This window comes from Corella eumyota, chromosome 1 (assembly GCF_963082875.1).
Source record: "Corella eumyota chromosome 1, kaCorEumy4.1, whole genome shotgun sequence".
Classification (NCBI taxonomy): domain Eukaryota; kingdom Metazoa; phylum Chordata; class Ascidiacea; order Phlebobranchia; family Corellidae; genus Corella; species Corella eumyota.
In genome coordinates this window covers 20,394,843-20,422,633 of record NC_137490.1, presented here as the reverse complement: position 1 = coordinate 20,422,633, position 27,791 = coordinate 20,394,843, and the positions used below count along the sequence as shown (strand labels likewise).

The 27,791-nt window shown below is 32.2% G+C and overlaps 4 protein-coding genes across 5 annotated transcripts; 3 read left to right on the top strand and 1 right to left on the bottom strand.

Moving 5' to 3' along the window:
• The first annotated feature begins 305 nt into the window (after positions 1 to 305).
• LOC145762477 (uncharacterized) lies at positions 306 to 2,787 on the top strand. Of its 2 annotated transcripts, none has more exons than XM_082574654.1 (5): positions 306 to 450; positions 642 to 660; positions 861 to 986; positions 1,098 to 1,172; positions 1,557 to 2,787. In XM_082574654.1, exons 1-5 carry the CDS (start codon positions 418 to 420, stop codon positions 2,078 to 2,080), a joined length of 777 nt encoding a protein of 258 aa, XP_082430780.1. In that variant the 5' UTR covers positions 306 to 417; the 3' UTR covers positions 2,081 to 2,787. The 2 variants fall into 2 exon arrangements, with proteins under 2 accessions (XP_082430780.1, XP_082430779.1); XM_082574653.1 differs by having other exon boundaries at positions 1,098 to 1,175.
• Positions 2,788 to 3,478: 691 nt separating this feature from the next.
• LOC145763558 (uncharacterized) lies at positions 3,479 to 5,359 on the top strand. Its single transcript, XM_082575027.1, has 4 exons — positions 3,479 to 3,592; positions 4,245 to 4,311; positions 4,428 to 4,547; positions 4,716 to 5,359. The coding sequence occupies exons 1-4, from the start codon at positions 3,560 to 3,562 to the stop codon at positions 5,231 to 5,233; spliced, it is 738 nt and encodes a 245-aa protein (XP_082431153.1). The 5' UTR covers positions 3,479 to 3,559; the 3' UTR covers positions 5,234 to 5,359.
• Positions 5,360 to 6,614: 1,255 nt separating this feature from the next.
• Positions 6,615 to 12,461, bottom strand: LOC145741938 (uncharacterized). Its single transcript, XM_082559640.1, has 2 exons — positions 11,035 to 12,461; positions 6,615 to 10,686 (listed from the first exon to the last, which is right to left on the bottom strand). The coding sequence occupies exons 1-2, from the start codon at positions 12,459 to 12,461 to the stop codon at positions 6,615 to 6,617; spliced, it is 5,499 nt and encodes a 1,832-aa protein (XP_082415766.1).
• Positions 12,462 to 16,458: 3,997 nt separating this feature from the next.
• Positions 16,459 to 27,119, top strand: LOC145741929 (glutamyl aminopeptidase-like). The gene is made up of 23 exons (XM_082559629.1): positions 16,459 to 16,509; positions 16,704 to 16,797; positions 16,951 to 17,079; positions 17,925 to 18,055; positions 18,590 to 18,773; positions 19,020 to 19,116; positions 19,378 to 19,519; positions 19,813 to 19,947; positions 20,313 to 20,439; positions 20,756 to 20,910; positions 21,399 to 21,512; positions 21,658 to 21,792; positions 22,217 to 22,348; positions 22,417 to 22,527; positions 22,708 to 22,867; positions 23,169 to 23,349; positions 23,662 to 23,809; positions 24,323 to 24,399; positions 24,614 to 24,721; positions 25,179 to 25,346; positions 26,098 to 26,238; positions 26,447 to 26,528; positions 26,970 to 27,119. The coding sequence occupies exons 1-23, from the start codon at positions 16,459 to 16,461 to the stop codon at positions 27,117 to 27,119; spliced, it is 2,952 nt and encodes a 983-aa protein (XP_082415755.1).
• Positions 27,120 to 27,791: the final 672 nt, after the last annotated feature.

The following is a 27,791-nucleotide window of genomic DNA, read 5'->3' as shown; positions in this document are numbered from 1 at the left end:
AATAAATAAAAAAAAGGAGTCGGAAATGAGTTATGGTTGCTATTCTTTTAATGGCGGCAAAATATAAACATTTTGTGGTTTTTCTAAAAATAAACTCGGCTATATCCTGAAATTGGCTCAAGATATGCGCATACTAATGGAGAAAAGTGATTAGTTCCCTTTTTAAAATGTCTAAAGGTGTTTGATATTTTAGAAATTATTAAAATGCGTAAATTAGTTTTAACAAACAGTGTTAGTGGCTAGATCGAAGATCGTCAGATCGTTCACATAACATATTTTATTTTTGCATTTTTTAAGGAACTTGTTATATTACATTTATTTTATTCTAAGCTGTCAACTATTTTCAATTTGTTAATATAAATTTAATTAAAAAAATTTAATAAATTAAAGTATAGTTAACATAAAATCTTGTTAAGAATGGAAGATCAGAATGAAAATCAAATAAATGTGGTAATGTAAAAATAAAACTATTTTAATTACTGATTTATAAGTTCCTTATTTACCTAAGGTCGTTTATATGGTGTTAATTTTATAAGAGATGCCAATTTAAACACTATGTTTAAAATACTTTTGTAAACAATTTTTTCTGCTATTTTTCTATATATATATGAATTGCCAAATAACATTACAATTTTGTTTAGATCGTGGTATCTAAAAATGGTAAGTAAAAATATAAATTTATTCTTATGTCAGTAGTTATATATTAATTCATTTATATATTTCATTGTATTTAAGTTTTAATGTGTTTTACACAATAACTGAAACTAAAAATCAACTATAAAAAAAAATTGTATAATATACATACTTTGTAAATTCAAATTTGTTGAAAAATATTATGTTAGAATTTTATTTTTTTGTAGCTCCGTTTTTAACAAACATCCATGTACAATTAACTATTGTTCAAAATGAAACCGAGGTCCAGAATCAATACAACTTTAATAATTGCAATATAGAAAATCTTGGCATCTATACTGGAAATTCAGCTGGTAAAATAAGCTTTAATAAAACTCATGATTTTCCTCACATGATAGTTTATTTGGCCACTTAGGTAAACAACATAAAAAGATGTTTTTAAATTTGAACATTAATTTTTAAAGAGCAGTCCACCCAAGCTGCAGATTTTGTTAAAGCAACTAGAGAAGGGAAAGAAAATGATATTATGCATGCTGCAGGTGGTAATTATGTTTAAAGTTATTTTTTTATATTAACTTACAAAAATTTATTTTTTTATTACTTTAAAAACATTTATTAAAGGTTCTAAAATTTTGATCGATTGTTTTTTGATATCAAAATAGTAAAGAATGATTTAAAAATAAATTAATTTGTGTTTTTTTAGTAATTAAGTTCAATAAAATTGTATACTCTTTAAGTAAATGATGTTTGTATTTAATATTTAATTTAGTTTAATGTAAGTTCATTTGTTTTTTGTTTTTTTGTAAAATTAGGTCTAATAACCTAGTAATAATAAACACGAATAATCTTAATATAAAATCCCTATGTATCATGCTTTTTAATTAATTTAAAATCTACCAATGTTTTATATAAAATTATTATAGATATAAGTGATTCTCAACCACAAGAGTTTACTGCTACTGTGTTTGGCAAATACGCACAATATGAGTTCGGCAATGTTGAGATATGTTCAGATTTTAATGGTGATCATGTTTGGGAAATACGAACCAATCCAGTTCAACAAGACGGTGAAATCACTGGAGTTATTTCTGGGTTAGAGCTAGGTGATGACTACGTTAATATTCTACAGAGAAGTATTAAAGCTCGGTCAATAGCACCTGAAGATGTCTTTGTTCCAAAACCCCACCCCGTTTTGAAAGAGGCTGAAATAGTTTGTTTTAGGGTTTCAAAAATGCCAAACAACGACATTTCTAGGGAAGATATAGTATTAGGCGAAATGAAACCAAGTGGTCATGTCTATGGCTACTTAAAAATTAAAAAGGATAAGGATATACGGTGGTTTAAACAGGATATTGAGGAAAAACTGGGGATGCGAGTAATGTGGATAAGTTATGGCACTAATATCGGTAGATGGCATAACTACATTAACAATCCAGAGAAAGAATAAACTTTGCAAATCAATATTTATAAGTAATTCTCTACGTAATTAAAATGCATTCGATAAGTAGCATAACCCATTTTAGTTTAGATATTTTAATACTGTTGTAGCTAATTGTGCATAAGCTAACCTTTCACAATTAAATTTAACTATTTCACATTTGGTGGGAATTATTTTTGTTATCGTTTCTTGATTTCATCAAAACCTTATATTAACTCCTATTTTGATATGTCTTTTAATCTTAAACTTGTTTTTAAAATCTGAGGTTTGCTTTCGGCATGGGATTCGATTGTTTGTTTTTCCTTTTAATTAGTTTTCTTATGCCTTTCTACAAAGTAGTTGTATTTTGAATTTTGGAATTTTAATTTTTGCCCTACCGTTAAGGAAATTTGAATTTGATTTGAAGAAATTGCCGTATAATATAATTATACAGTGAATTCACCTGCGTGGTTAACTTAAGAATTCCTAACCAGCAGACGAGCAATTAGCTAGTTAAGAAAAACAATTAACTGTCTTTAACTTTAATAAAACCTTCCGATTGGGTCGACGGAGACCGCTACACTGTTTTAATTACTTGGTAACAGTAATTTGTGAAAATATAAGCTTTGTATCTGTATATTTTATATTATTATTGTCTTAATTTTTGTAAGTACCTTTTTTTCATTATATTTAGGATTTTTACAACCAAAAATTAAAAAAAAAAATGAATTCCCTAATATTTTAATTTTTTTGTATTTATGTTATCGTTTTGTTTATCGTAAAAATAGTTGATTTGTATTTATATATTTAATGTCTTGGTTAATAAAATTTATATTGTTGCAATTATAACAGATCATGTCTTTTTTATTTGGGTACAAGATAGCTAATTTATCTATACGGCTATGAAGATTGTTTAATACAAAATTAAACTTAAAAATAAAAATTGACAAACAAAATTACCACTGATTATTAGTAAGATATAGTTTACAAAACATAATTTCTACAAACTATTGACTACCCTACTGAGCTTATAGATGTTACATTGACCATACATTTTACAATGTTATATAATGAGTATGATAAAATTTTATCGGGGATAAATAAATATTAAGAAGTTGGGTCGGAAATAAGTTATAGTTTCTGTTGTGTTTTTTTATGGCGGGAAAATAGAAACTTTTCTTGTTTTTTTTTATTATTAATATACAACTGTCAGCTTGATACATTCATCTGTTCGTGTATAAAAGTAATAAATTACCACCAAACTACAAGTTACCAATGCATGTAAGTGTGTAAAAATTTTTTAATTATCAAAATAATTAAATTAGTAAGTATTTTGTTAATTAAAAGAGGTACAACTATCGTCAGATCGTTTACATAAAATTTTTACATTTTTTTAATACCTAAATTATTCTGCATTTTTTATTTTAAAGCATTTTCAATGTGTTAATATAAATTTAAGTGAAAAAATTTTGAATAAATTAACTAAAGTGAATATAAAATCCAACAAGAATGGGAGACCAGAATGGAAATGAAATAAATTGGGTAATATAAATTTAAATCCTCAGATCCTTCTAATTATCAATTTATAAATTGCTTATTTATGTAATGTTCATTCTTTAAAAAAAATCCAATTTAAACACGGGGACTAGGTGATTAGTAACTAAACTGCTAGAGTAAAGCTATATTGTCTGAATGTTACTTAGCCTGCTATTTACAGATTTATTTATCTACAAACTCACAAACTAAAATTTAAATCATATTTGGGTTTAACAAATTACCACACAGGACCACACAAGGAGCGACTATTTACCACACAGGAATATGTACCAGTCTCGAAAGTAGGGCAGTTTTCGACGAGATCTCATGCGTGCAAGCCTAAAAAATGGCGTGACCGCGCGTGCACGCGTACTACGATTTTTGGTCTACGCGTGCACGCGTGATTTATGTTGGCGTGCTTTACTTAAATCTGCCTTAAATATACATATATAAAACGTTAATTTCGGGCGTGCATCTTTTTTACCAAAAAAATCTCGTGCGTGCACGCTGCCCTACTTTCCAGACTGGTTTGCAGGACGCGTTGACTGTTTTACTGTCATTTGATTAACACCAAATACGCTTTTAATTAAACCCTGCCCTAACCATCTAATTAGTAGGATCGTCATATTTTGTTTGGTAACATTATAACTTTGTTAAGGTGGAGCCAATTAATGTGAATTCTTCAAATTTTGCGGATTTAATGAAACTCGTGGCCGGTTCCAAGGGTATTTTAATTTGTCTTTTACATTGACCAAAACTAGGAACCTAGCTATAGAAATAATAATTAAATTTTAAATTATATTGTAAATTCGTGTTTGTCAATTTATAAACTTTTTTGTAGGTCGAATTACCTTGAACTTAACTTTGCAAACAACTGTTGAAGTAACTAAGGTTGAGAATCAATACAACATTACTAATTCGACTATACAACATCTTGGTGACAAATATGAAAATGCTGCAAGTAAAAATAGCTAACATAAGTTGACCAAGTTTAACATAAGATGTTTACTTTGTCAGTAAACAACATTAAATATACGATAGTGTTTCTCAAACAATATCTGTTTTAAGAAAATAAGACTTTCTTTACTTAAAACTGAATATAAAATTTAAATCTACAAAATATTCTTAGAATTGAGCGAGTTTCCTCCTCTAAAGTTTACTGCTGCTGTGCATGGCAAAGGTGCCCAATATGAACATGGCAATGTTGAGATATGTTCGGATTTTAAGGGTAATACTTGGGAAATACGAACCAATCCTATCAATCGTTCTGGTAAAATTGAAGGAGTTATTAATTGGTCAAAGCTGGGGGATGACTACAAAAATATCCTCAGTTATCACCTTAAAGCATATTCAATATCGCAGAATCGAGAAGTACAAGTCCCAACACCGCACCCCATTTTAAATGTGGCTGAAGTAGTTTGTTTTAGGATTCCTCAAAGGCCAAAAAGTGATTTTCAGCAATTTGGTGATATTGAATTAGGTGTAACGAAACCAAGTGGCCATGTCTATGGCTACTTAGTTTCTGAAGATGACGAGGATCTTCAAAAGTGCAAAAACTATATTGAGAAAAATCTTAAGGTGCAAGTTTTGTGGATAAGTTATGGCACTAATGAACAAAGATGGCTTAACTACATTAACAATCCGTAATTGTAGTTACATTTTTTGAGAGTGGTGTTTGTTTTTGCAATAGTACTATTATAACCTGCTGGTGTGTGTTACCTAATAATCATAATTTTTGCTTTATTTTTTATTGTAAATTGCTTTTAAATCATGTATTTTATTTATATACCGTAAATGTGGATGGTGAAAATTAAATTGTAATTATCGCTTAATATCTATGTGTATTTATTAGAAAACATGGCAGATTTATTGGCTTGATTTATAGAGGTTAAAAGCCCAATGTTTTAATCTTTATACCATAAAGTAGACTGTATTACATTAGTTGAGTTGTTGTTTTTTAAACACAACATAATGTAACTAAGATTTGTTGTAAGACTTTTTGTTATTCATTTTTTACATTTATTTCTTTTATGTGGGAAGGTCGACTTTACAACCTAAACATGGAGTAACACCAGTTACCCTGACCCAATCTTCAGTTTCAAGTTGGCTTTGTCAGTTTAAAATATTATAAATAATATCTGCCCGACGATAAAGCTGCTGATTAAGGGTTGGCTCAGCAGAAGTTCATACCTGTATGTAGGGTTTGTCTAACTATACCCCACGTGACCAACAATAGGTTGATCGGAGAATAAAATACGCCCCTTGATCACAGATTGATCTCAGTTAATATAAAAATAATACCGATAATGGGCCCAGATTTGCAACTGTCTAACTCGACTGATACAACAATTGAAATACTCTACAATGTATTCAATATTCAGTACACAAGAAAAACAATTAACAAAAACAATACTGGCTTAACACTTACAAATCAATATTACTTTTAACAAAAACTAACTAAAGACCATTTATGAAATGTTAGAACAGGGCGAATCGTATTCTAAATATATGACGTACTAAAAGTAGAATTCCAAAATTATTCCAAGTTACGATACAAATAAAGACAAAAAAGGCGAAACACAAATCACGTGACTAAGAACGCTGGAAAAAAGGGAAAAACTTGAAATGACCAGGCGATAAGGCGATCCAAAAGAAGCGCACAATAGCGGCTAATGGTGTCCAACCGAGTGTGAAATTGTATTTAAAATTAATGAGAAAATATAAATCAGTTTTCATATAAATGGACTTAACATTCCGGCCCCAAATGACCGAGTACACAACAAAATATACGAAGTCATTTCACAATAAACAAAGTACATTATATCAAAAACGAAACCAATATACACTGTGAGCATGCAGCAAACAGTATGACGTGAGATAATCGTCAAAAAAGAAAATATTACATTATAACAATATACGATAATCGTACACATCAAAGGGTAAGAAAATACGAAAGTTCACACGAGTGACATGAGGTGAAATGATAACGATACATGCAATAATGAATGAAAGAAAAACGCGTTATAAGTCATTGCTGCGCTTCGAGAAGGCACAGCTTTCTAATATCCCGCCAAAGGACCGTTGTGGCGGTTTTTACACGCACGCGTCGTACAAGTCCGTTACAGTCACTTTCACATTGTTCTATAATTCCCTTCGGCCAGTATCCTCTTTTAATTGTGTCATCCACAATCAACACTACGTCACCAACAGCAAAATTTCTCACGGGCCGAAGCCATTTTTGTCGCAATTGCAAAAGCGGCAAATATTCTTTTATCCATCGCGTCCAGAATTGATCGACGACTAGTTGGGTCAGGCGCCATGACTTTTTATAACCATCCGCTTTTATAAATTCTCCAGGGGGCAATGACATATCGATTGCTCCTTTTAAAACCATACTTGGAGAAAGCGTTTCCAAGTCTCGCGGATCATCACTAATAGGGGTTAAAGGTCGGTTATTTAAGATCCTTTCAACTTCAGTGAGCAACGTCATGAGACCGTAGTCGTCAAGAACTCGTTCACCGGTGATTGAACGTATAATTTTTCGAACTGTTCTTATTATACGCTCCCATACTCCGCCTTGATGGCTTGCAGCAGGGGGATTAAATCTCCAATCTATTTCATTCTGCAACATAGCATCATGCATTTGTTTTTTATTCCATTTCCTTATACCCATACGCAATTCACGTTCGGCACCGACGAAATTAGTGCCGTTGTCACTAAAAATTTGTTTCGGTGTTGGCCCTCTTGAAATGAACCTTCTGTATGCATCTATAAAGGCACTTGTTTCAAGCGACTGTGCAACCTCAATATGGACTGCTCTGGTGGCCATACAAGTAAAAACACAAGCATATCGCTTAACTTGGCTCCGTCCCAGCTTGACAGGTATGGGGCCCATATAATCGACACCAACACAGGTGAATGGTGGCCTGTTGGCAGTAACCCTTGATGAGGGTAATGCGGCCATCATTTGTTCACCGATTTTCGCGTTCCATCGTCTACATTGTCTGCAGTTTCGTAGTACCTTTCGAACAGCTGCCTGGCCACGCAAAATCCAAAAACTTTCCCGGATAGAGGCTACCACATGCAAGGTTCCGGAATGACCTTGACGTATGTGATGAGACGAAATAATGAGGGCAGTGACAGGGTGGTTTGAAGGCAAGATCATTTGATGCTTTGCATTCCTATCAACCAAAGACTTTTGTAATCTTCCTCCAACATAGATTACATTATTGACCAAAATGGGTGACAACTTTTGCAACGAGTTGAGAACTTTGGAATTGCGAAGTTCTCCTTTACTCATTACTACAGGCGACTGAAAGTTCTCATGGTTAGAAAGCAACTTAATAACCTCGGGAAAAACGTCGTGCTGAACAGCATGTACAATAGCGGTAGTGGCAGCATCTATCTCCTGACGACTAAGAAAATTGGTGTTAAACGAAGTTGAACTTGCTGCTAAATTTCGAGTTTCAGCCTTCCACCTCAGGTATTGCTTATAACGAAGAAGCCATGCCACGCAGCGTTGTAATCGGAAAAAAGATGAATAGCGAGAAAAAAGGTGCTCAATGCCAGTGCTGCTAATTTCTTTTGTGAAATTGCACTTTGCTGGTTCTTGTTTCAACTCAGGATCGTCGTTGGCAAGCGGGGGCAAAACTTGTGGGCGAGCGGGCCATTCATTAACAACTTGACCCAAAAACTGCGGGCCATTAAACCAAATTTCGGCCTTATCTACTTTGTCTGGCATAAGACCTCGAGATGCTATGTCAGCCGGGTTACGTTTGGTGTCAACGTGTCTCCATTGACACGGCTTAGAAAGACCGTGAATAAATTCCAATCTATTGGCAACGAAAGTGTGGAATCGTGTTGATGTATTAAGAATGTATTGAAGCACCGTCGTCGAATCCGTCCAGTAGAAAATGTCGCCCAGCTTATACTCAAGCTCTTGCTGAATTAGCGTGCTTAGTTTTACGGCAATAACAGCTGCCGTAAGCTCAAGTCTCGGCGTGCTTACAGGTTTCAAAGGTGAAACGCGAGACTTGCCCATAACAAAAGAACATAAAATCACATCATGCAAATCAACAATACGAAGATAACTAACGGCTCCATAGCCAATACTGCTTGCATCACAAAACGTGTGCAGCTGAATACTTTTTAACATGCTTAAAGAAGACTTAAGGCATCTGGGAACGCTTATACGCTCCAAAAGGGTTAGATTACGTAACCATGCATTCCATTTAGTGATATGACTGTTGGGTAACAGATCGTCCCAACCTACTTGTGAATTGCATGCTTCCTGCAGTAATTTACGTGCAGGTAAAATGAATGGTTGGGCAAAGCCCAATGGGTCATAGACCTGACTTACCATAGAAAGAATACCACGTCTAGTGGAAGGTTTTAATTTAACGTTTACCTTCACCTTAAAACAATCAAGGGCGGTGTCCCAATAAACACCTAACGCACGTTCAGTTGGCAACTCATGTAAATCAAGATTTAACGTTGACGATGCCAACTCTGCAGAAGGAACAGAAGCAAGTATAGTTTTGTCATTACTAATAAACTTAGTTAAATGGAAGCCGCCGCTTTTAAGAAGCGGTTGAATATCACGTAACAAATGCAAGGCTTCATTTACACTACTACACGATTTTAACATATCATCAACATAAAAATTTTGCCTTACAGTACTCAGGGTTTGTTCGTTCGCACCAGTCAGGTTGTCGTCAGCTGTCTTACGTAATGCAAATGCAGCGCAACTCGGCGATGACGTCGCGCCAAAAATATGAACGTTCATGCGGTAATCAACCGGAGTTCGCGACAGGTCGTTTTCTGGCCACCACAAGAACCTAAAGGCATCCCGATCATTGGTATCAACGAACACCTGGTGAAACATGCCCTTTATATCTGCAACTAAAGCGATTTTTTCCTGGCGAAAGCGCAAAAGCACGCCAACCAGATTATTAGTTAAATCAGGCCCCTGTAACAAATAGTCATTAAGAGATAGGCCTAAATGTTTAGCAGCACAATCAAAAACAATACGAAATTTAGGCCCTGTAAAATGGTGAGGTATATAATATTTAAAGTTACTTAAATTCCTAATTTCACCATCTAAAATCATTGTGGCATGGCCACTATTTACATATTCAGTAACCTTATCCCTATACCTGGAAAAAAGTTCAGGGTTAGCTTGCAATTTCTTCTTTAAGTACTGAAGCCTTCGTTCAGCCATTTTCCGATTATTCGACGGTCTTGCAAGATCGTCCTTCCACGGTAATCCAATTTGGTAATGACCGTCAACCTTTTTAACGGTCGATTTCATTATTCCCAAAGCCCTTTTATCCTCTATTGAGGCCTCATGGCGTTGAACGTCGTTTAAATCCTTAAAGTCTTGATTAAACGAGTTGACCAATATTCTACAAGAAGCATCAATGCCATCTAGGCTATGTAGAAAATTGATTTTTCGTGCATTGTTATCTGACCTTTTAGAGTAGTCAGAACCAAATAATGTCCAGCCAAGCGCTGTATGCAGGCCAAATGGCTGACCAGGTTTACCCACACGTTGCTCCTTCAACCTAAAGGCTTCATGTACATTGTTACCAAGAAGCAATTCAATTTTTGCGTTCTTAAGTCTCGGAAACGTGAGATCATTAAGATGCGCGTAGCGGTTTGCTACATCTTTAGTGGGTATACTTTCACTTACATCAACCAGGTCGTTTAAAACAATAAGCTCGTCTACATTAAATGACTCGATTTCATTAATGCCTTGAATATGCATACCTCCAACAATGGTATCATATTCGGTAAGTGAATTTGCTGTAAATAGCTGTACATGGCGGTCGATTTTGTTAAGCCCCAATTGATTGGCTAACGTTTTAGTACACATACTTGTGTCGGAACCGTCGTCCAAAAATGCATAAGTTTGGACGATTTTGTTTGGGTCACTGCCCCAAACCTTTACTGGAAGCACCTTGAACCGTTTCACATTTTTACTTTTCTGTGTACCGCAGGCGGTGACAGCTCTTTCTTCGGCGTTCTCATTATTTGTAGGTGCGTTTAAGTTTTCATTCGGTTGTGGTTTGTTGTAATGAAGCAAAGTGTGATGTTTTTTGCTACATGTTTAGCAGGCCATTGTTGTCGGACAATTGTTATTCATGTGGCCTTCTCTTAAGCAATTGAAACGCAACCTTTTATTTTTCACGAAATTATATCGATCGATCGACGTTTTCATTTTAAAGATTTCGCAACGCCACAGCTGGTGTCCATTCCTACACAAAGGACAGCATACAAATGATAATGGCGCCGAACTTTTCTCCTTCACGTTAAAGCTCTTGCTGGCAGGCCGATTTGATTTCGATTGAAATCGCCTCCCTTTCATGTCGGAAAATTTTTTATCGCATTGCTCAAAATGAATGCGCTGGTAGTAATGCCTTGATGATCGGGCCAACTCCCTTACGAACTGTAACAAATCATCGAAGGTTGTTTTCCTACCGGTTCTTTCTCTATCTTTTGAAATTTTTATAAAATCACGCCGCACTTGTTCGGGCAATCGTCGATAGATTTTGCTTATTGTCTCACGGCTGTTTAATTCGGACTCATAGCCTCCCGCATTTAAGGTACAGCTGCAGTAGTACATGCTGTCTGCCAATTTATTCCAAGCATCGGAATCTGACTCAGAAATGGGAGGCCCAATAAGTATGGTTTCCATTGCCGCCTCCATGATAAGATCACTCGCACGAAACTTTTCATCAAGTCGTGATCTCGCTTCTCTGTAAGCCTCTGTTCGGTTACGAATAACTTTGCAACCTTTAATTGCCTCAAACGCCTCGCCAGTGCAATACTTCAACAAAAACTGCAATTTGGCGCCGTCATCCGATATTTTACAATCTATAAATTCATCAAACTGCATGATGAAAGAATCATATTCTAAAATGTCGCCATTAAAATTGTCAATCGTAATTCTTGGCAAGGTGGCGTCTTGCGCTAAGTAGCTTGGCAAATATTGGCTACGGGGCACACTTTGCTGGGTTTCTTTGACAATAGGCGTGGAATCATACACCGGCCCCGTTTGGGGAACTAAGATAGGGGTCGGGTCACTCCGTTTGGGTGATAAGTTGTTAATAGCTTGATCAATCCCCAAAGCAGCTGGTGAAGCGAATTGTCGAAGTGAAATTGATGGCCTTTCTACGAATCCGTCAGACCCAAAAACGCTACCCTCTAACTCGGCTTCGGCTTCAAGAACTTTGGATTGAGCCCTGGTTACTTCCTTTTCAAGCTCAATTTGTGCGCCCATGCTTTTAAGGGCCGCAGTGCGCTTTTTCCGACGAGCCCTAGCTTCAGCTTCGCGGACTTCTTCTTCTGCCTCTTCTTCTTCTTGTTGCTTTTGAATTTCAAGCTGCCGAAGACTTAATCCAGCTTCCTTTTGAACTTGTTCGGCTTGAACTTTAAGCGCCTCGACGCTACCTCTGCTTCTTTGCGAGCTAACAGATCCAGAATGGCGGGACCCAATTACTGAGGGAGCTCCATGTGTTGGTGAAGCAGAGGTTACACACAAAGATAGAAAACTTTGATACCTTTCGTTCATTGTCGCATATCGGCTTTTAACTTCATCAATTTTGGCCTGTGCCTTTGGCTTTTCAACTTCAGCTTGAACAGCCAAGAATTCGTTGCACGCCGATAAACATTTATCGTAGGCGGTGTCGAAAACTGCTTTGCATCCAGTGACCAGCTTTGCCTCCTTTTGAGCATTGATTTCTTTAAGGAGCTGGTTTTCAATTCGAGTAAAATTTGCCAAAGCATTTTTTCGGGCAGACTTCGGATCGACACTGGGTTCTTCGACGGGCTTCGATGTCGAAGCTTGACCGCTGGTACTTGGTTCCAGATTCATTCTTATATGTAAATCCAAAAAATCCTTTCCAAATTATATATCCCAATTTATAAATCCAAACTTGATCTTAAGTCAAACAATCTACAAATCTAACTATCTCTAATAACTCAATGATATGACCAAATGTCATACAATTCATAAATAAATGTAGGGTTTGTCTAACTATACCCCACGTGACCAACAATAGGTTGATCGGAGAATAAAATACGCCCCTTGATCACAGATTGATCTCAGTTAATATAAAAATAATACCGATAATGGGCCCAGAATTGCAACTGTCTAACTCGACTGATACAACAATTGAAATACTCTACAATGTATTCAATATTCAGTACACAAGAAAAACAATTAACAAAAACAATACTGGCTTAACACTTACAAATCAATATTACTTTTAACAAAAACTAACTAAAGACCATTTATGAAATGTTAGAACAGGGCGAATCGTATTCTAAATATATGACGTACTAAAAGTAGAATTCCAAAATTATTCCAAGTTACGATACAAATAAAGACAAAAAAGGCGAAACACAAATCACGTGACTAAGAACGCTGGAAAAAAGGGAAAAACTTGAAATGACCAGGCGATAAGGCGATCCAAAAGAAGCGCACAATAGCGGCTAATGGTGTCCAACCGAGTGTGAAATTGTATTTAAAATTAATGAGAAAATATAAATCAGTTTTCATATAAATGGACTTAACACTGTTATTCAACGGCGCAATAGCATAAACGCGGTGGGGATCGAACCCATGACTCCATATAGTGAAGTACAGTGCTCTGACCACGCCACTTATTACACATTTACACAATACTTATATTTACATACATGCCAAATATATATTTACATTTACACGACATGGATGCAGTGGAAATCGAACCAAACCATATGTGTAAAAACCAAGTGGCTTAGTCGCTACAGCACGACGCTGTTACTGGAGGTAAAAAAAACTAGAACTGTACACATTACATATATTTTATGCATGCCAGGGCATGCCAAGTCGTTGGTTGTAAGTTAATATTCACCATAGCAAAGGTGGGCACAGTTAACCGAGAAAGTAACTTCGTTAAGTGGTAATTCGTTACATAGTATATTAACTTCGTTAACGTTAATAAGTTAATTTAAACAGAATGTAACGGTAGTTATCGATAAACGTTAACGTTAAAATTTAAATAAAACAAACAAAGAAACGACCCTATTAAAAAAAACAGCAGTTTTTATCTTAGTTGATATTTTAACTACACGAACGTAAGTTTAAATGACGTTTTCAAAACTGCATCGTTTAAAATTTCAATACATCGTCGTCAATACATCGTTTATACGTCAGTCAATACATCCTTTAAAATTGAAACGATTAAACCCAATAAACGGCAAAATAAAACATATATACTTTTATATTACCATGGTAAACTTGTAAAAATATTAAATTAACGGATTTAACTTAACGGAAGCACAATTTAACGAAAGTTAACAGGTCCGTTAACGATTTTTAAAGTTAACTTAAAAGTTAAATTTTATCGAAAAATTTAACTTCGTTAATTAACGATTAACGCATTAACGGTTTAGTGCCCACCTTTAATATTCACCATAGTATATATATGTCTTGACTGGTATCTTAATTTTTATGTATCATTTTAATGACTCTAAATAAATATATATTGGTCTTGTATCAACGCAAGATTAAATTTACCTCTTCCAAGTGACTCCGTTGAAATATCTGATTCGGTTCTTGACCATGCAGTAATAGTTTCTTTCAGAGTTCCACAAATGCCTGGGGTCGAGCATAATATAACGTTGGGTGTATCAAAACCAAGCGGTCATGTTTATGGATATTCTACAACTGTACTTGATGATCTATGGGAGTGCAAAAGAAACACCGAGGAAGAACTAGGAGAGCGAGTAATGTGGATAAGTTATGGCACTAATATTGGTAGATGGCATAACTTTATAAACAATCCTAACATTGAATTTTAATGGCATTTACGCGTTAGTGTGGTATATAGGTCATAAAAGCAAACTACGAGCTAAAAGGTTTCGGGTTCGAGCCGCACCAATGCCACACTAATCGCCCTTAAGCCCGGCGTATAAAAAAGAGTAATAATAATTAAAAATAGTGTAACCAATCAAATTCATTTAAATAACTAAATATAAATATATATTTGTTAATTATTGATTAACGTGTATTTGTAATATATTTGTCTAATTCAAAAAGTTTATAATGTTAAAATTGTTTTTAATTATTTTGATATGTTTAATATAAACATTTAATTTTGCATTTATTCAAGTTTTAAATTTATTTGTCAAAAAGTTAAAATACTTTGTCTAAATATAATAGATTTTTCCTAATTTAATTTTTTACCTAATTACAAAAAATGTTTTTTAATGCTTACATTTTTACAAATGTTTTTTTTTTAAAATTCGCATGGAAACTGTTTTTTAAATAAAAACATTTTTGTTTGAGAATATTTTTTTGCAAAAATTGTCGTCGCTCACAGCAATTCAAAGGAATTCTACAAAACGCGCCTTAATTATGACGTCACGGTCCATAAGGGAAATTTGTTGGAATTTCGCGATTCGTACACAACAATAAACACAGCTTCAGTAAATGCTCTACTTTTAAGTTAGTTTACAGTAAGACACAAGATTTTTAAATTTAACAAAGTAGTTATTTAAAGCAAATATTTAGTTATAGCCTGTGAATTTTTATATTAAATGGTTTTAGCAAAATTTCTCAATTTTACAGTTTCTAAAATATATTATGTATATATTTATACACATTATTTTAAAGTGCTATGTAAAAGAGTTTTGTAATTTTGTTTGTGATATATATATAGCACGTTAGTATGGCTGGCACTAAATCCCAAAATGCATCGAACTTTAAAAACCAGTCCACTATATTTTTTCGTGTGACGTAGAAATTACTAAGTAGCGTAGTGAATGTATACTAGCTAGTATTTTTTATGTCATCACAAACAGGGCTCCCTTTTCTTTTTTTTAATTAATTTTTTTTATAAAGTTGTATAACTTAAAAAGTAAATAAAATTATTTAAAGTTTAAACCATTTTTGTGTTCAGTGACACCAACTTTATCAAGTTTTAAGTAAAAAATTATTGCCAATATAGGACTTTAAAATTTTAATTTCAAAAACTTTTAAAACTCTTGAATTTTGCAGAGCGGGAAATTAAACATGATTCGTGTATTCTAACTTAGTACACACATGCATGTAGGTAAACAAAGGAGGTAAACATGGCAAACCCTAAACCTCAAAAACATGTCAGGAATTGTTTTATCAGCTAGGAACAAACACCATTATCATTCGTTTGTGACGTCACCGTGACAGGCAGCGGCATGGATTATAAAGCAAACATTTTTTCAATTTTGGGAGGTAATTTTTGTTTGCGATAATCGAGATAAACGAAAATTTTCGTTAAGCATTTAGTTGATTTAAAAATTTAATTACAAAATATTGTTTAAAATCTGTTTTAAAAGTTAATTTTAATTAAAATTCTGTCAAGTTAGTTTAATTAAATTATTTTTGTAAACATTTTAAATACTGAGATTTAGTTTTTATATTTTATTTTACTTTTTAGTATTTTTTTTACGTATTCATTAAATAATAGATAATTTTTAATATAATACGAACAAGATTATAAAAAAAACGGTTATTTTATAAAAAATAATATTAATATCTATTTCAAAATTAAGAACATTTTTAAATTACTAAACGATTTGGCTATAATCCTGTAAAATATTTATTTAAAAATGCTATAAATTAGGCAATGGTCATAAAACTTAAATGTTACTATCATTATTTAAGCCTTTTTTATAGTTTATTAGGCGATAAAGTTAAATTGCGTCAGTATTAGTCAATAAGTTTTTAATATTCTGCTGATGCAAGTGCTAGGGCCGTATAGATTATTTTGCATTTTGAAAAATATAGAACAGTATCTTATATTGGATTTTATTCATTTTTAGAGAATATTTAAGAAAACCTAAAAATGAAAGAATCTTTTGGAATGGAGGATCCAGTAGAAAAGAAAGGCTGTGCAGTAAATAAATTATTTTTAAATAAATTTATTAAACTTTTTAACTTAACCTTTATTTAAATGAAAAATAATATGTTAATTTTTTTTTTTATTTTAATATTTTTAATTTTCCTTAATTTTTTTGTTATATATTTCGTTTTAATTTTTCTTACAAATTTCATTGAATTCAAATAATTATTTATTAAAAAAATTTTTAGGCATGGAAAATATGGGTGACGTGCTCGCTTCTGATTGGTGGAGGACTAGCCATAGGACTTGGAGTTGGGTTGTCGCAGCAAGAAACAATTATAGGTGTGACGTCATATAGAAAATAGTATTTTAATGGTTATTACGAATTTTAGCAACTTTAGCAGTAAATATAATAAAATAATTAATTTTTTTGGATATTATTTGGTTAAACTTTTTTGACGGATTGGTGTTTTAAAAAAAATAACCAATTTTTAGTGTCAGAACCCACGACGACAGGCAAGGCACCAGACACCACTACGACACCAGTAAAGTCAACCACTGTTGGCTCAAACGAAACCACAACTAAAACACCGGATGACACCACTACTGGTTCAGTAGACCCAGGTAAGTGTTATGACGTCATTAAACATTGTTTTTAAAAAATTAACGATTTTTTTCTTGGTTTTTCCTAATATTAATTTTATTTAAAAAAAAATGTTATTTTGGTTTAAAAAAAGCTATAGTTTTTACCAGATGTGTTTGTTTGTTGTTTACTTTGTCAACGAATTACCCCAATCGATAAAAGATATTTAATCATTAACATGAAATTTCCTGTAAGGATTAGAATACGAATTTAAGTTGAACACACCATGACATAATACTTAATAGTTCCTAAATTAATGTTTTCAAGGATTAAGTACCGCGGTATTAAGAATAGAATAACCAAACTTATTATTTCTATGTGTTTACCTAAGTTTTGTGAAATATAATTTATTGCCCATCTTAAACTAGGGGTTTTAAGGGTGATTAAAATTGATTTAAAACGATTTCAAAGAAACATTTAGTTTATTTTATTATTATATCGTTTTTTAAATTTTTAGTCACATTGTATGTATCCACTACCTTGCCGCTGTAGTTTGGGCATTAGGCCATTTTTAAAAACTTTTTTTAAACTTATGTTTGTTTTTTTATAATTTCTGAAGGTACAAACAATTGTGTTTTTAAAAAAAGGTCGTTTTTGAGTTTGTTTTATTTAAATTTTTCGCTTACCAATAACTTTAGTTACATTGCATTTAATTTTATTAATCAACGTAACAAATCACTATTTAACGAAGTTACTTTTTCGGTTAACTGTGCCCACTACCCACTGATGTTTTTAGTTACAACAATGTTTAAGCTTCTTATAAATCAAACAAAATATACCAGATAACGTTACAATATAAGGTAAGAAAATATCTTTACTTTTACAGGCGTTGGACCATGGAAAAATTATCGTCTGCCTGCCAATGTTATTCCTTACCATTACGCCTTAACACTTCATCCTAATATGACAACAGACCGATATACCGGCCTTAATGCTATGAGTGTTAACGTCACAGAGGTAAGTTATTACATCACAAATAGCGTTCTATTCGTTATAAAGTGATTACATATTGCATTTTAGTCTAATTTAGTCCGGTTGTATTGGATTACAAGCCGAAAGGTTTCGGGTTCAAGCCGCACCAATAGTACTCGTTTACGGATAGTTTAACTACGTTACAATATCATATTTTACTTTGTTGTAATTGCATAATGTCTTAACATAACTACGTCATAATGCTCTGTGACGTCAGCATTGCAAGCGTTTGTTTACTAACAAAGTTCACTGTCCGAAAACAATGCGTTAATTTTTTTTTGGTAAAATTGTTTTATTGCTGCGATAAATATGCTAGTGTTAGTAAAACCTATTTTAAAATGAGATAATATTATTTAATTTAAAGAAGATGCTTTAATATAAATCATTAATGATTATTTTTTCTTGTCTTTAAAAAAAATTGAAATTATTCTGAATAATAATTTTTTGCAAATTATTTTATATAAAAAAATTAATTTAAAATCAGTTTTTTTTAACAATATTTATATTATAACGTCACAGGAAACGGAGCACATTCTAGTTCACATCGACGCGAACTTGATAATAACAAGTGTGAAACTTGAGTCAGTTGAATCTGATGGTAGTTCAAGCGAAGTTGAAATAACACGACATTTTCGGTATCCTGAGTACGAGTATTACGTCGTTGAATCTATGGACATGTTAGCGCCAACTACCGGTAGGCAATTTTCGTATTATTTTAACAAAATTATTATCAAATTTAACCGTTATTAAATTTAGCTTTTTTAAAACTAAGTTTAGGACTTAAAAAATATAAAACAAATAAATACGATTTTTAAACGATTTTATTATATATAAACAAGATTATTTTAATTTAAATGTTAAAAATCATTCTAATATGCAAATACTACATATTTTATGGTAAGCTAAAAACAAGTCATTAAGTATTTGGTTTATGATGTCACAGATAATCATTATTTGTTGACACTGGAATTCGAGGGACCTCTTCTAGGTAGAATAGTTGGTTTGTACAAAGCTGTTTACACTGATACTTCGACCGGAGAACAAAAGTAAATATTGTTCAAATTTTCGATATATTTATGTAGCGATATTTTAAATTGCTTGTTAAACATTAATTTATAAGTCTGAATTTGTTAAAGAATTGCAAATTACCTTAATCAAAATTAGCAGCCTAAAAACTTATAAATTTTATTTTTTTCGTTAATTTCAATCTAAAAATTTTTCCTTTAAAAACTTGTTTTACTTTAAAAAATCTCATGATGACGTCACAGAGAGCAAATTAATTTTTTTTATTATGACATTATAAACAGAGCGATGGTTGGGTCAGATATGGAACCCACTGACGCTAGGAAAGCTTATCCTTGCTTTGACGAACCAGCGTTAAAGATCAAATATACAACCACACTGGTTCATGAGGACCGTCATCATGCTCTATCTAACATGGACATCGATGTGAGTGAAAATAAGAAAATTTGAGAGTAATTAAGATATAGTGGAATATACCGGAAGATTATGTGTGTTCGATATGTGGGGGTTAAAAATATAAAAAACTGCTGTTTGTGGTGCGCAGACAATTTAATATCGACCAAAAAAAGGATTATTTTTAATTTTTTAGTTAATAAAAGCTTTTTAAAAATATAAAAACTTAAATTGAATTATTAATAATATTATTAGGTATTAAATTAAATAGTCTATACATTAATATATACATTGCTTTTTGGTATATTTTTAATTTTTATTTCTAGACGATTACTGACAGAACAGATGGCTTGAAAGAAACTTCCTTTAAGGAATCAGTTCCAATGTCCACTTATCTAGGTTGTTTTGCAATTAGTGATTTTGTTTTCATTGAAGCTTTCAGTGCCAAGAATAACATACCGGTAATATATATGTTTAAAATACTACCAGTAACTTTTTTTAAAATCGTTTATATATTAATTGAATAAAGCCATCGTAAATAATTTTTTTGTAAATTTTAAAATAATGAAATTAAAAAATTAAATTCTTGTTCAAAGTTGGTGATAATTAAAAAAAAACGATATTATAAACATTAAATTTTAAAATAAATATTTGTCTAAAATTATTAACTTAAAAAAACACCAATAACAGTTTGAATTTAAATTAAAAAATTTAACATTGTTTTTTATTTTTATATGTTTGTTGTAATTTTGTTGCAAAAAAAACTTGAACTTATATTCTTATTTTTTATTTATACCTAATTTCAAATTATATTTTTAATACCCAGCTTCGTGTTTACATTCCTCCCCATCAACTATCTTCTGGTCAAGCTAATTATTCTTTAGAGGTTATGAAAGGTATTTTCGATTATTTTGAAGATTTTTTTGATATGGATTACTCTCTGCCCAAATGTGGTACGTTAATAGAATTTTTTTTAGAGAAATAAGAATTACATTTTGGAGAAAATAGAATAAAAAAAAAGAATTCCTACACTACATGAGGTCCTTGGTTCGAATCCCAGTAAACCTAATGCTGTAGCGCCCTTAAGTAAAGTGCTATAGACGGTATGAACTCCTGCTAAGCCAGCACTTAATCAGCAGCTTAATTATCAGGCAATTATACTCTATAATATTCCAAACTGCCACAGGCAACTCGGGACTGGGTTAGGGTTACTGTTGTTACTCGCATCACACTGTAAGTACAAACCTTAATATTTTACGTTTTTTTAAGACATGATTTCGATTCCTGATTTTGGAACGGGGGCAATGGAAAATTGGGGGCTTATAACTTACAGGGAAGTTAATTTATTATGGGATCCAAAGGAAAGTTCGACTTCAAATAAACAAAGAGTGGCGGCTGTTATAGCTCACGAACTTGTACATCAGGTAAGCTTGTTTTTAACATAAATCGAGGTCGATAGGTTATAGGTTCGAACCTTGCTAAAGGTCATTTTTAATTCTTTGATTGAATTTAAATCTAATTTCAAGTTCTGCAAGTTGGCATAATTATGAAGGTTTTACACAAAAAAAGTAGAAAAATGTTAATGTAATTGATTTTTTGACTTGTTTTTTTCTAGGGTTAAACGATTCTAGATTTAAATATTATTAAATTTGCTTCAATTTTGAGGCCATTTCACTTGTTTAACGGTTACATTTAGTTAGTAAGATTAGTAGCAACTTAACTTTTGGTGATGTTTAATGTTAATTTCTAAAATAAGTTCCTACTAATCTTTTGAATTTTTGCAAGGCTTTCATATTTAAGTTGAAAAGATTCTAAAAAGTTAATAATAAATGCAAGAACAATTAGTTCTTCATTATTTGTCACAAAACACAATTTTTTTTTTAATATTAAAATATAAAAAATATTTTTTTAGTGGTTTGGGAACGTAGTTACAATGAAGTGGTGGGATAACTTGTGGTTAAATGAGGGATTCGCTTCTTTCTTTGAATATGAGGGACAAAGTATAGCGGAACCAAACTGGGATATTGTAAATTGGAATATTTTTTATATGTTATTTATTTAATCAAATTGTTTAAACTTCAAGATTGCTTATTTAAAGTTTTATAACCAAACCTTTTTAGTTTCACAGCATTTTTTCTGAATTTAATTTTGTTTTTTATAATTTTATTTAGTTTGATCAATTTCCAATCGGTGAAATTCAACGTGCCATGCGTGTTGATCAATCAGTGACGTCACATCCTGTTCGTGTTGACGTCACAAGCCCAAGTCAGATTACGTCAGTGTTTGATACCCTATCTTATTCCAAGGTAAATTAATAATGTTCTTATTTTAAGATAACGGCATTCTTGATTAGTGGTCAAACCACTTGGCTTCACTACATGAGGTCTTTGGTTCGATCCTCACTGCTTCCATACAGTAGCACCCCCAAGTAAGGCGCTTTAAACAGCATTAAGTTTTGTTGAACCAATATTTAATCAATGGCTTAATAATCGGTCAATTATAATCTATAATATCCCTAACTTCCAAGGGTAACTTGAGACTGGGTCGGGAGAACTGATGTTACTCTATGTTTAGGCTGTAAAGTCGATCTCCCCACATCGAGAATAAATATATAAAAAACTAAAAAAAAATTAAATAAAATTGTTTATATATTTATATACTTAAGACTTTGAAATTGATTTTTTTAAAAAGACTAAATCGTTAATTAAATATTTAAATACATTATTAAAGGGAGCAGCAGTGTTGAATATTATGCAAGATATTCTCGGACGTGAACACTTTATGGGCGGTGTTCGAAGATATTTGAAAAACAGAAAGTTTAGTAATGCTGATGAGAAAGATTTATGGGCTGATGTACAAGAGGTATTTAGAATTTAAACTTTGGGTTAAAAAACGGTTAAACCAAAAATTTTAGGAACATTTTTTTATAGTACTTAGATGAAGTAGGTGTAGCTATCGACATCGCAACTTTAATGGATCCATGGATAAACCAAATGGGCTTTCCTGTGTTAATTGTATCACCTGATACAACCGTTGTTCAAGTAACTTATTTTCTTTTCTGAATATAAATTTTAGTTTTAAATTAATTTTATATTGAATTTTGATCGGCCGCACGCTAAATTAATTTTACGTACAAAGAAAGCAGTCTTGAGTTTTTATTAGGCTTAGAATATCAAAGAAATTTGTTTATCGTTTACTGACAAGTACCAAAAATATTTTAGGACCATTTTCTTACTGATCCCTACGCAGATTTGGACCTTAGACCTCCATCTGTTTATGGTTACGATTGGAACGTATTTGTTAATTGGAAAGCGAATAATGCAAGTGTTAATAATACGGCAGAAGCAGGAAATGAAACATTGCTAATTGAAGATACAGCAGGTACATATTCTAAACATAATTGGTTTAAATGTATTCAGTAACAGGTTTTATATTATTTTAAATAAATAGGCTTTCTATTTAATTAAAAAGGGATGTGTTGTTGTGACGTGTTTAAGCTATTTGTAAACGCCAGGCTCAATGGCGAAAAGTGTGGCATTGGTGCGGCTTGAACCCAAAACCTTTTGACTCGCAATTGGATACTATGGTCGGCACACCAGGCTACCAAATTATGTGTAATAAAAAATGTAAATATATTTAAAACCAATTTATCCTCGACTCGTTGTTTTAAAAGGTATTCAAGTATTTCCTGGGATCGCCCCTGATTATTGGTTAAAATTAAACCCGAGGCAGCCTCAGTATTACAGAGTTGACTATGACGACACAATGTGGACAATAATAGCTGATACATTGTTAAACAGTCACGATGTTATTGACCAATTAGATCGTTCTAATTACATTGATGATGGATTCAACTTAGCTTCGTAAGTAAACTAAAATTTTTATTTGCTTTTTAAAAATGTTTATAAAAATATATAAACATTTTAAAAATCGTTTTTAAGGGTATCAGCTTATATTACCAAAACTGTTTTGACTAAAGGTCGTATTTTCGAAAAACTTAATTTTAAAATCGTCTATTTATTTCTGCAAGGCATTCTACCTGGAAAAAGTAGAGTAAAGATAATTAATAAAAATGCCCCTTTAACAATAAAGTAGCGTTATAAGACATATGGTCTTTAAACGATTTTCCGTAATACGTCAGTAATCCGTTTTTAGAGCTGCATTTACCTTTTTAGAGCTCAGCGTTTGGAATACACACAAGCGTTGGACTTAACAAGGTATTTAGAAAACGAAAGAAGTTACTATGTCTGGAGTGCTTTCTCTGCTGGAAGTTCTTACATCAGAATTATGCTTCAAAATACTCCAATTTATCAAGACTTTAAAGTATGACCTTTTTTAGTTTTTAATATTGTATAAAATCGTTATTATTAAGCCTTTTTTGCAATAGTCTTATTTAGCTAAATTTATCATTCTATTTATAATATGTTTATGAAATATTTTTTAATTTCCTTATTTAACGCAAATTTGAAATTTAAATGGAATTTCAAAAGACCTGCAGCATGTTGTAGTGGTAAGAACACTTGCTACACCACCATGAGGTCGTGGGTTTAATCCCCACTGCTCTCATGCTGTAGCACCCTTGAGTAAGGGGCTATTAACGGTATGAACTCCTGCTGAGCCAGCACTTAATCAGCAGCATAATTACCGGGCTATTATAATCTATAATATCCCGCCACAGGCAACTCGAGACTGGGTTGGAGTAACTTTTGTAACTCTATGTTTAAGTCGCGCATTCGACTTTTCCACATCGAGAATAAAATTATATACAAAAAAAATAATTTTGTTTTTTCCAAGCATATAAAACTTTACTTCGTTAATATTTTTGTGCTTGTTTAGGAGTACTATTTAGCAAAGGTGAAACCGACAGCTGACGAACTAGGCTGGGATGCATCCATGGGAAGCCATGCAGAAAAGTAAGTTTAGTAAAAATTCAAAAAACTTAGGAACCTAGTGGCCAAAGTATATACGAAATTGTGTTATTAACATAAGTAAGCATACTTGTTTAGCTAATTTAAAGCAACTTGACAGTAAATTAAAATTTATTTTATTTTTTTAATTTTTACTTTTAAAATTAATTTTAATTTTTTTACTTAGCAAATATTTCAATTAATTCGCGTTTTTTTTTAGATTGAATAGACCTTTGGTATTGGGATTATCTTTACGTTATGGTGATATGGATGCTTTAAACACCGCAACTGAGGAGTTTGGTAATTGGATTGCAGACCCTTCTTACTAGTTAGTAATAAACATTTTACAAATAAATATTTTTTCAAAATATTGCTAAAAAAGGACCGATTTAAATGCTAGATATGCTGTATAAAATGCTAAAAGGGGGTTGTACAAAATGCTTAAGAAGGGTCGTGTTAAAAGTTAAAAAGGGGTCGTATAAATTACCAAAAAGATGTTTTACACAAATGCTAAAAAACAGTAACATTTAGGTTGTTCAACTTTAATTTGCCCCAATGTGTAATTTTAGCAGTAACTATTTTTAGTGAACAAGTAACAATATTTTTAATACCATTAAAGAAGAGTTTGCTGTTGTCACGTATTTTAGCTATTCGTAAACGCTACACTCGAAGACTTTTTGTGTGGCATTGGTGCGGCTCGAACTCCAAACCTTTCAACTTGTTACCCGATGGCATGACTGATACACCACACTACCAAACAAGTAACTCATTTCTTTAAAATTTAGTTTGTATCCCGATACACGTCAACTAGTGTACAGATACGGGGTGGCTGGTAGTGGAGCAGATGAATGGAATACAATGGTGAAAAGATATAGTGTTGAAACCGTTGCCTCCGAGCAAACCAATCTTCTTCGAGGACTTACTTCGACCGAGGATGTTACTTTGATTGACAAGTAAGTTCTGTGACGTATGCGATTTTGATTGACAGGTTGGTTAAATAGGTTGGTTATGTAACGTATGCGACTATGATTGACAGGTAGGTTCTGTGACGTATGTGATTTTGATTGACAGGTAGGTTTTGTTACGTATGCGACTATGATTGATAGGTAGGTTATGTGACGTATGTGATTGTGATTGACAGGTGGGTTTTGTGACGTATGTGATTTTGATTGATAGGTGGGTTTTGTTACGTATGCGATTTTGATTGACAGGTGGGTTTTGTGACATATGTGGTTTTGGTTAACAGGTAGGTTTTGTGACGTATGTGATTGTAATTGACAGGTAGATTCTGTATATGTGATTTTGATTGACAGGTTGGTTCTGTGTATGTAATTTTGATTGACAGGTAGGTTTTGTTACGTATGCGATTTTGATTGACAGGTGGGTTTTGTGACGTATGTGGTTTTGATTAACAGGTAGGTTTTGTTACGTATGTGATTTTAATTGACAGGTGGGTTTTGTGACGTATGTGATTTTGATTGACAGGTAGATTCTGTGATGTATGTTAATTTTATTGACAGCTAGGTTTTTTGATATATGTAATTTTGATTGACAGGTGGGTTTTGTGACGTATGTGATTTTGATTGACAGATCGGCTTTGTGACGTATATAATTTTAACTGATTTTCTTTAAAAATCTATTAAAAATTTTAATGATTTAACAAAAAAAATAAATATACTTAATTATTTATAAATTACTTTCCAGAACACTTGAGTTATGTAAGGATGAAAACGTGGTTAGAACCCAGGATTTTTTCACCTGTGTCACTTATGTTTCTTATACAATTACTGGAAATAAAATGGCCTGGATTTGGATCCAAGCAAACTGGGAATACATGGTTGAAAGGTAAGAAAAATATTACAAATTGTATATAATGTAGTATATTTTTTAAAATGAATGTTAAGTTTTATGTAAATTCGTATACATTTTTAGCTTTGGCTGATAAGGCAATCTTTGCTTAAAATGTCTTTTTACTGTAAAGTATTATTTCAAGTTATTTTTCTTTTACTTTGCACAAAATGTTCGCTTATAACTTGGTAACTTTAACTTTTAGGTTTGGTATAACTGACAGAAACTTGGGAAGATTGGTTCCAAATGTTGTTGATGATTACAACACAGAACTTCAACTATGGGAGGTTGGTTAAATTATTAATAAAATAAGTTAAAATTTTATATATTAATTTTTTTTCGACGTGGAAAGTTTGACTTCAAGACTTACATTAAGAGTAACATCAATTATCCAAACCCAGTCTCGAATTGCCTTTGGTAGTTTGGGATATTATTTATTATATTCGCCCGGTAATTATGCTGCTAATTAAGTGGTGGCGCGGTTTAAACCGTTTATAGTGCCTACTTTTTAACATTGCTTCAGCCTGAGAGCAGTAGAGATTGAACATTTTTAAGTTTGTATTATGTATAATTTATAAAATTATACTGGAATAAATTGTTTTAAATTTTAAATAAAACTGTGTCACCAGTTTCGTTGTTCTATCACTCAATCAGAAATATTTACTGATTCATAAACAAACGTTTAAAGCCGCAATTTCTCTTGATTAATATTCCTATTTATTTGAAAGGTTGAATCATTTTTCGCTCGCTATCCCGAATCAGGAGCTGGAGCAAGCGGAAGAGTATCAGCTGTAAATTCGATTAAAACTAACATAGAGTGGATGGCAGAAAACCAAGCTCCGATCCAGCAGTGGCTGACTGACAACCTTGCACCGTGACGTCATAATTACGTTACTAATCACGTGATATAATTTTAAATTTGTTTTCTAATTTACTTTTATAAATGAGCACAAAAATAATTTTTCTAGATAATTTTAAATCAATTTCAAATTTTGTAAATACTTTGAGTAAGTTAGTTGGCTTTGACAGGGTATCGAACCCTGGACCCCGCGGAAAAGCTTTTATTAAGTTTTATGGTGCGGTTATTTTAATTACGTCACGCATTTGTGACGTCATATTAAAATAGTTGAGAGTAGCTGGTAATATTAATTTGTAGTATATTATAACAACAATTCAACCTTGCTTTCTTTAACAAAAAATAAACCAAGAACAAAAATTGTTATTTGTCAATCTGAATAACTAAATCTAGTTGAAAAATATTTGTAAATTATTTATTTTAATAATGCTATATTTTATTTAATACCCTTTACAAAAGACTTAATGTAAACTCTTTCGCTAAAAACGGGAATATAAACAAAAATTTGTGTCGTCATATCAGGAATACCTATCAGAACTTCCTGCTAAAGCATAAGATTGATTTATTATATCTATATAGCTTTTAACCAAAGTAACTCCTCTGTAGAAAGTTATTTAGATTATATACTGAACTTAATATTTAAGATTATATTTTGAAGTTTTTAACAACTTGTACACAAACAGTTTCTAAATTA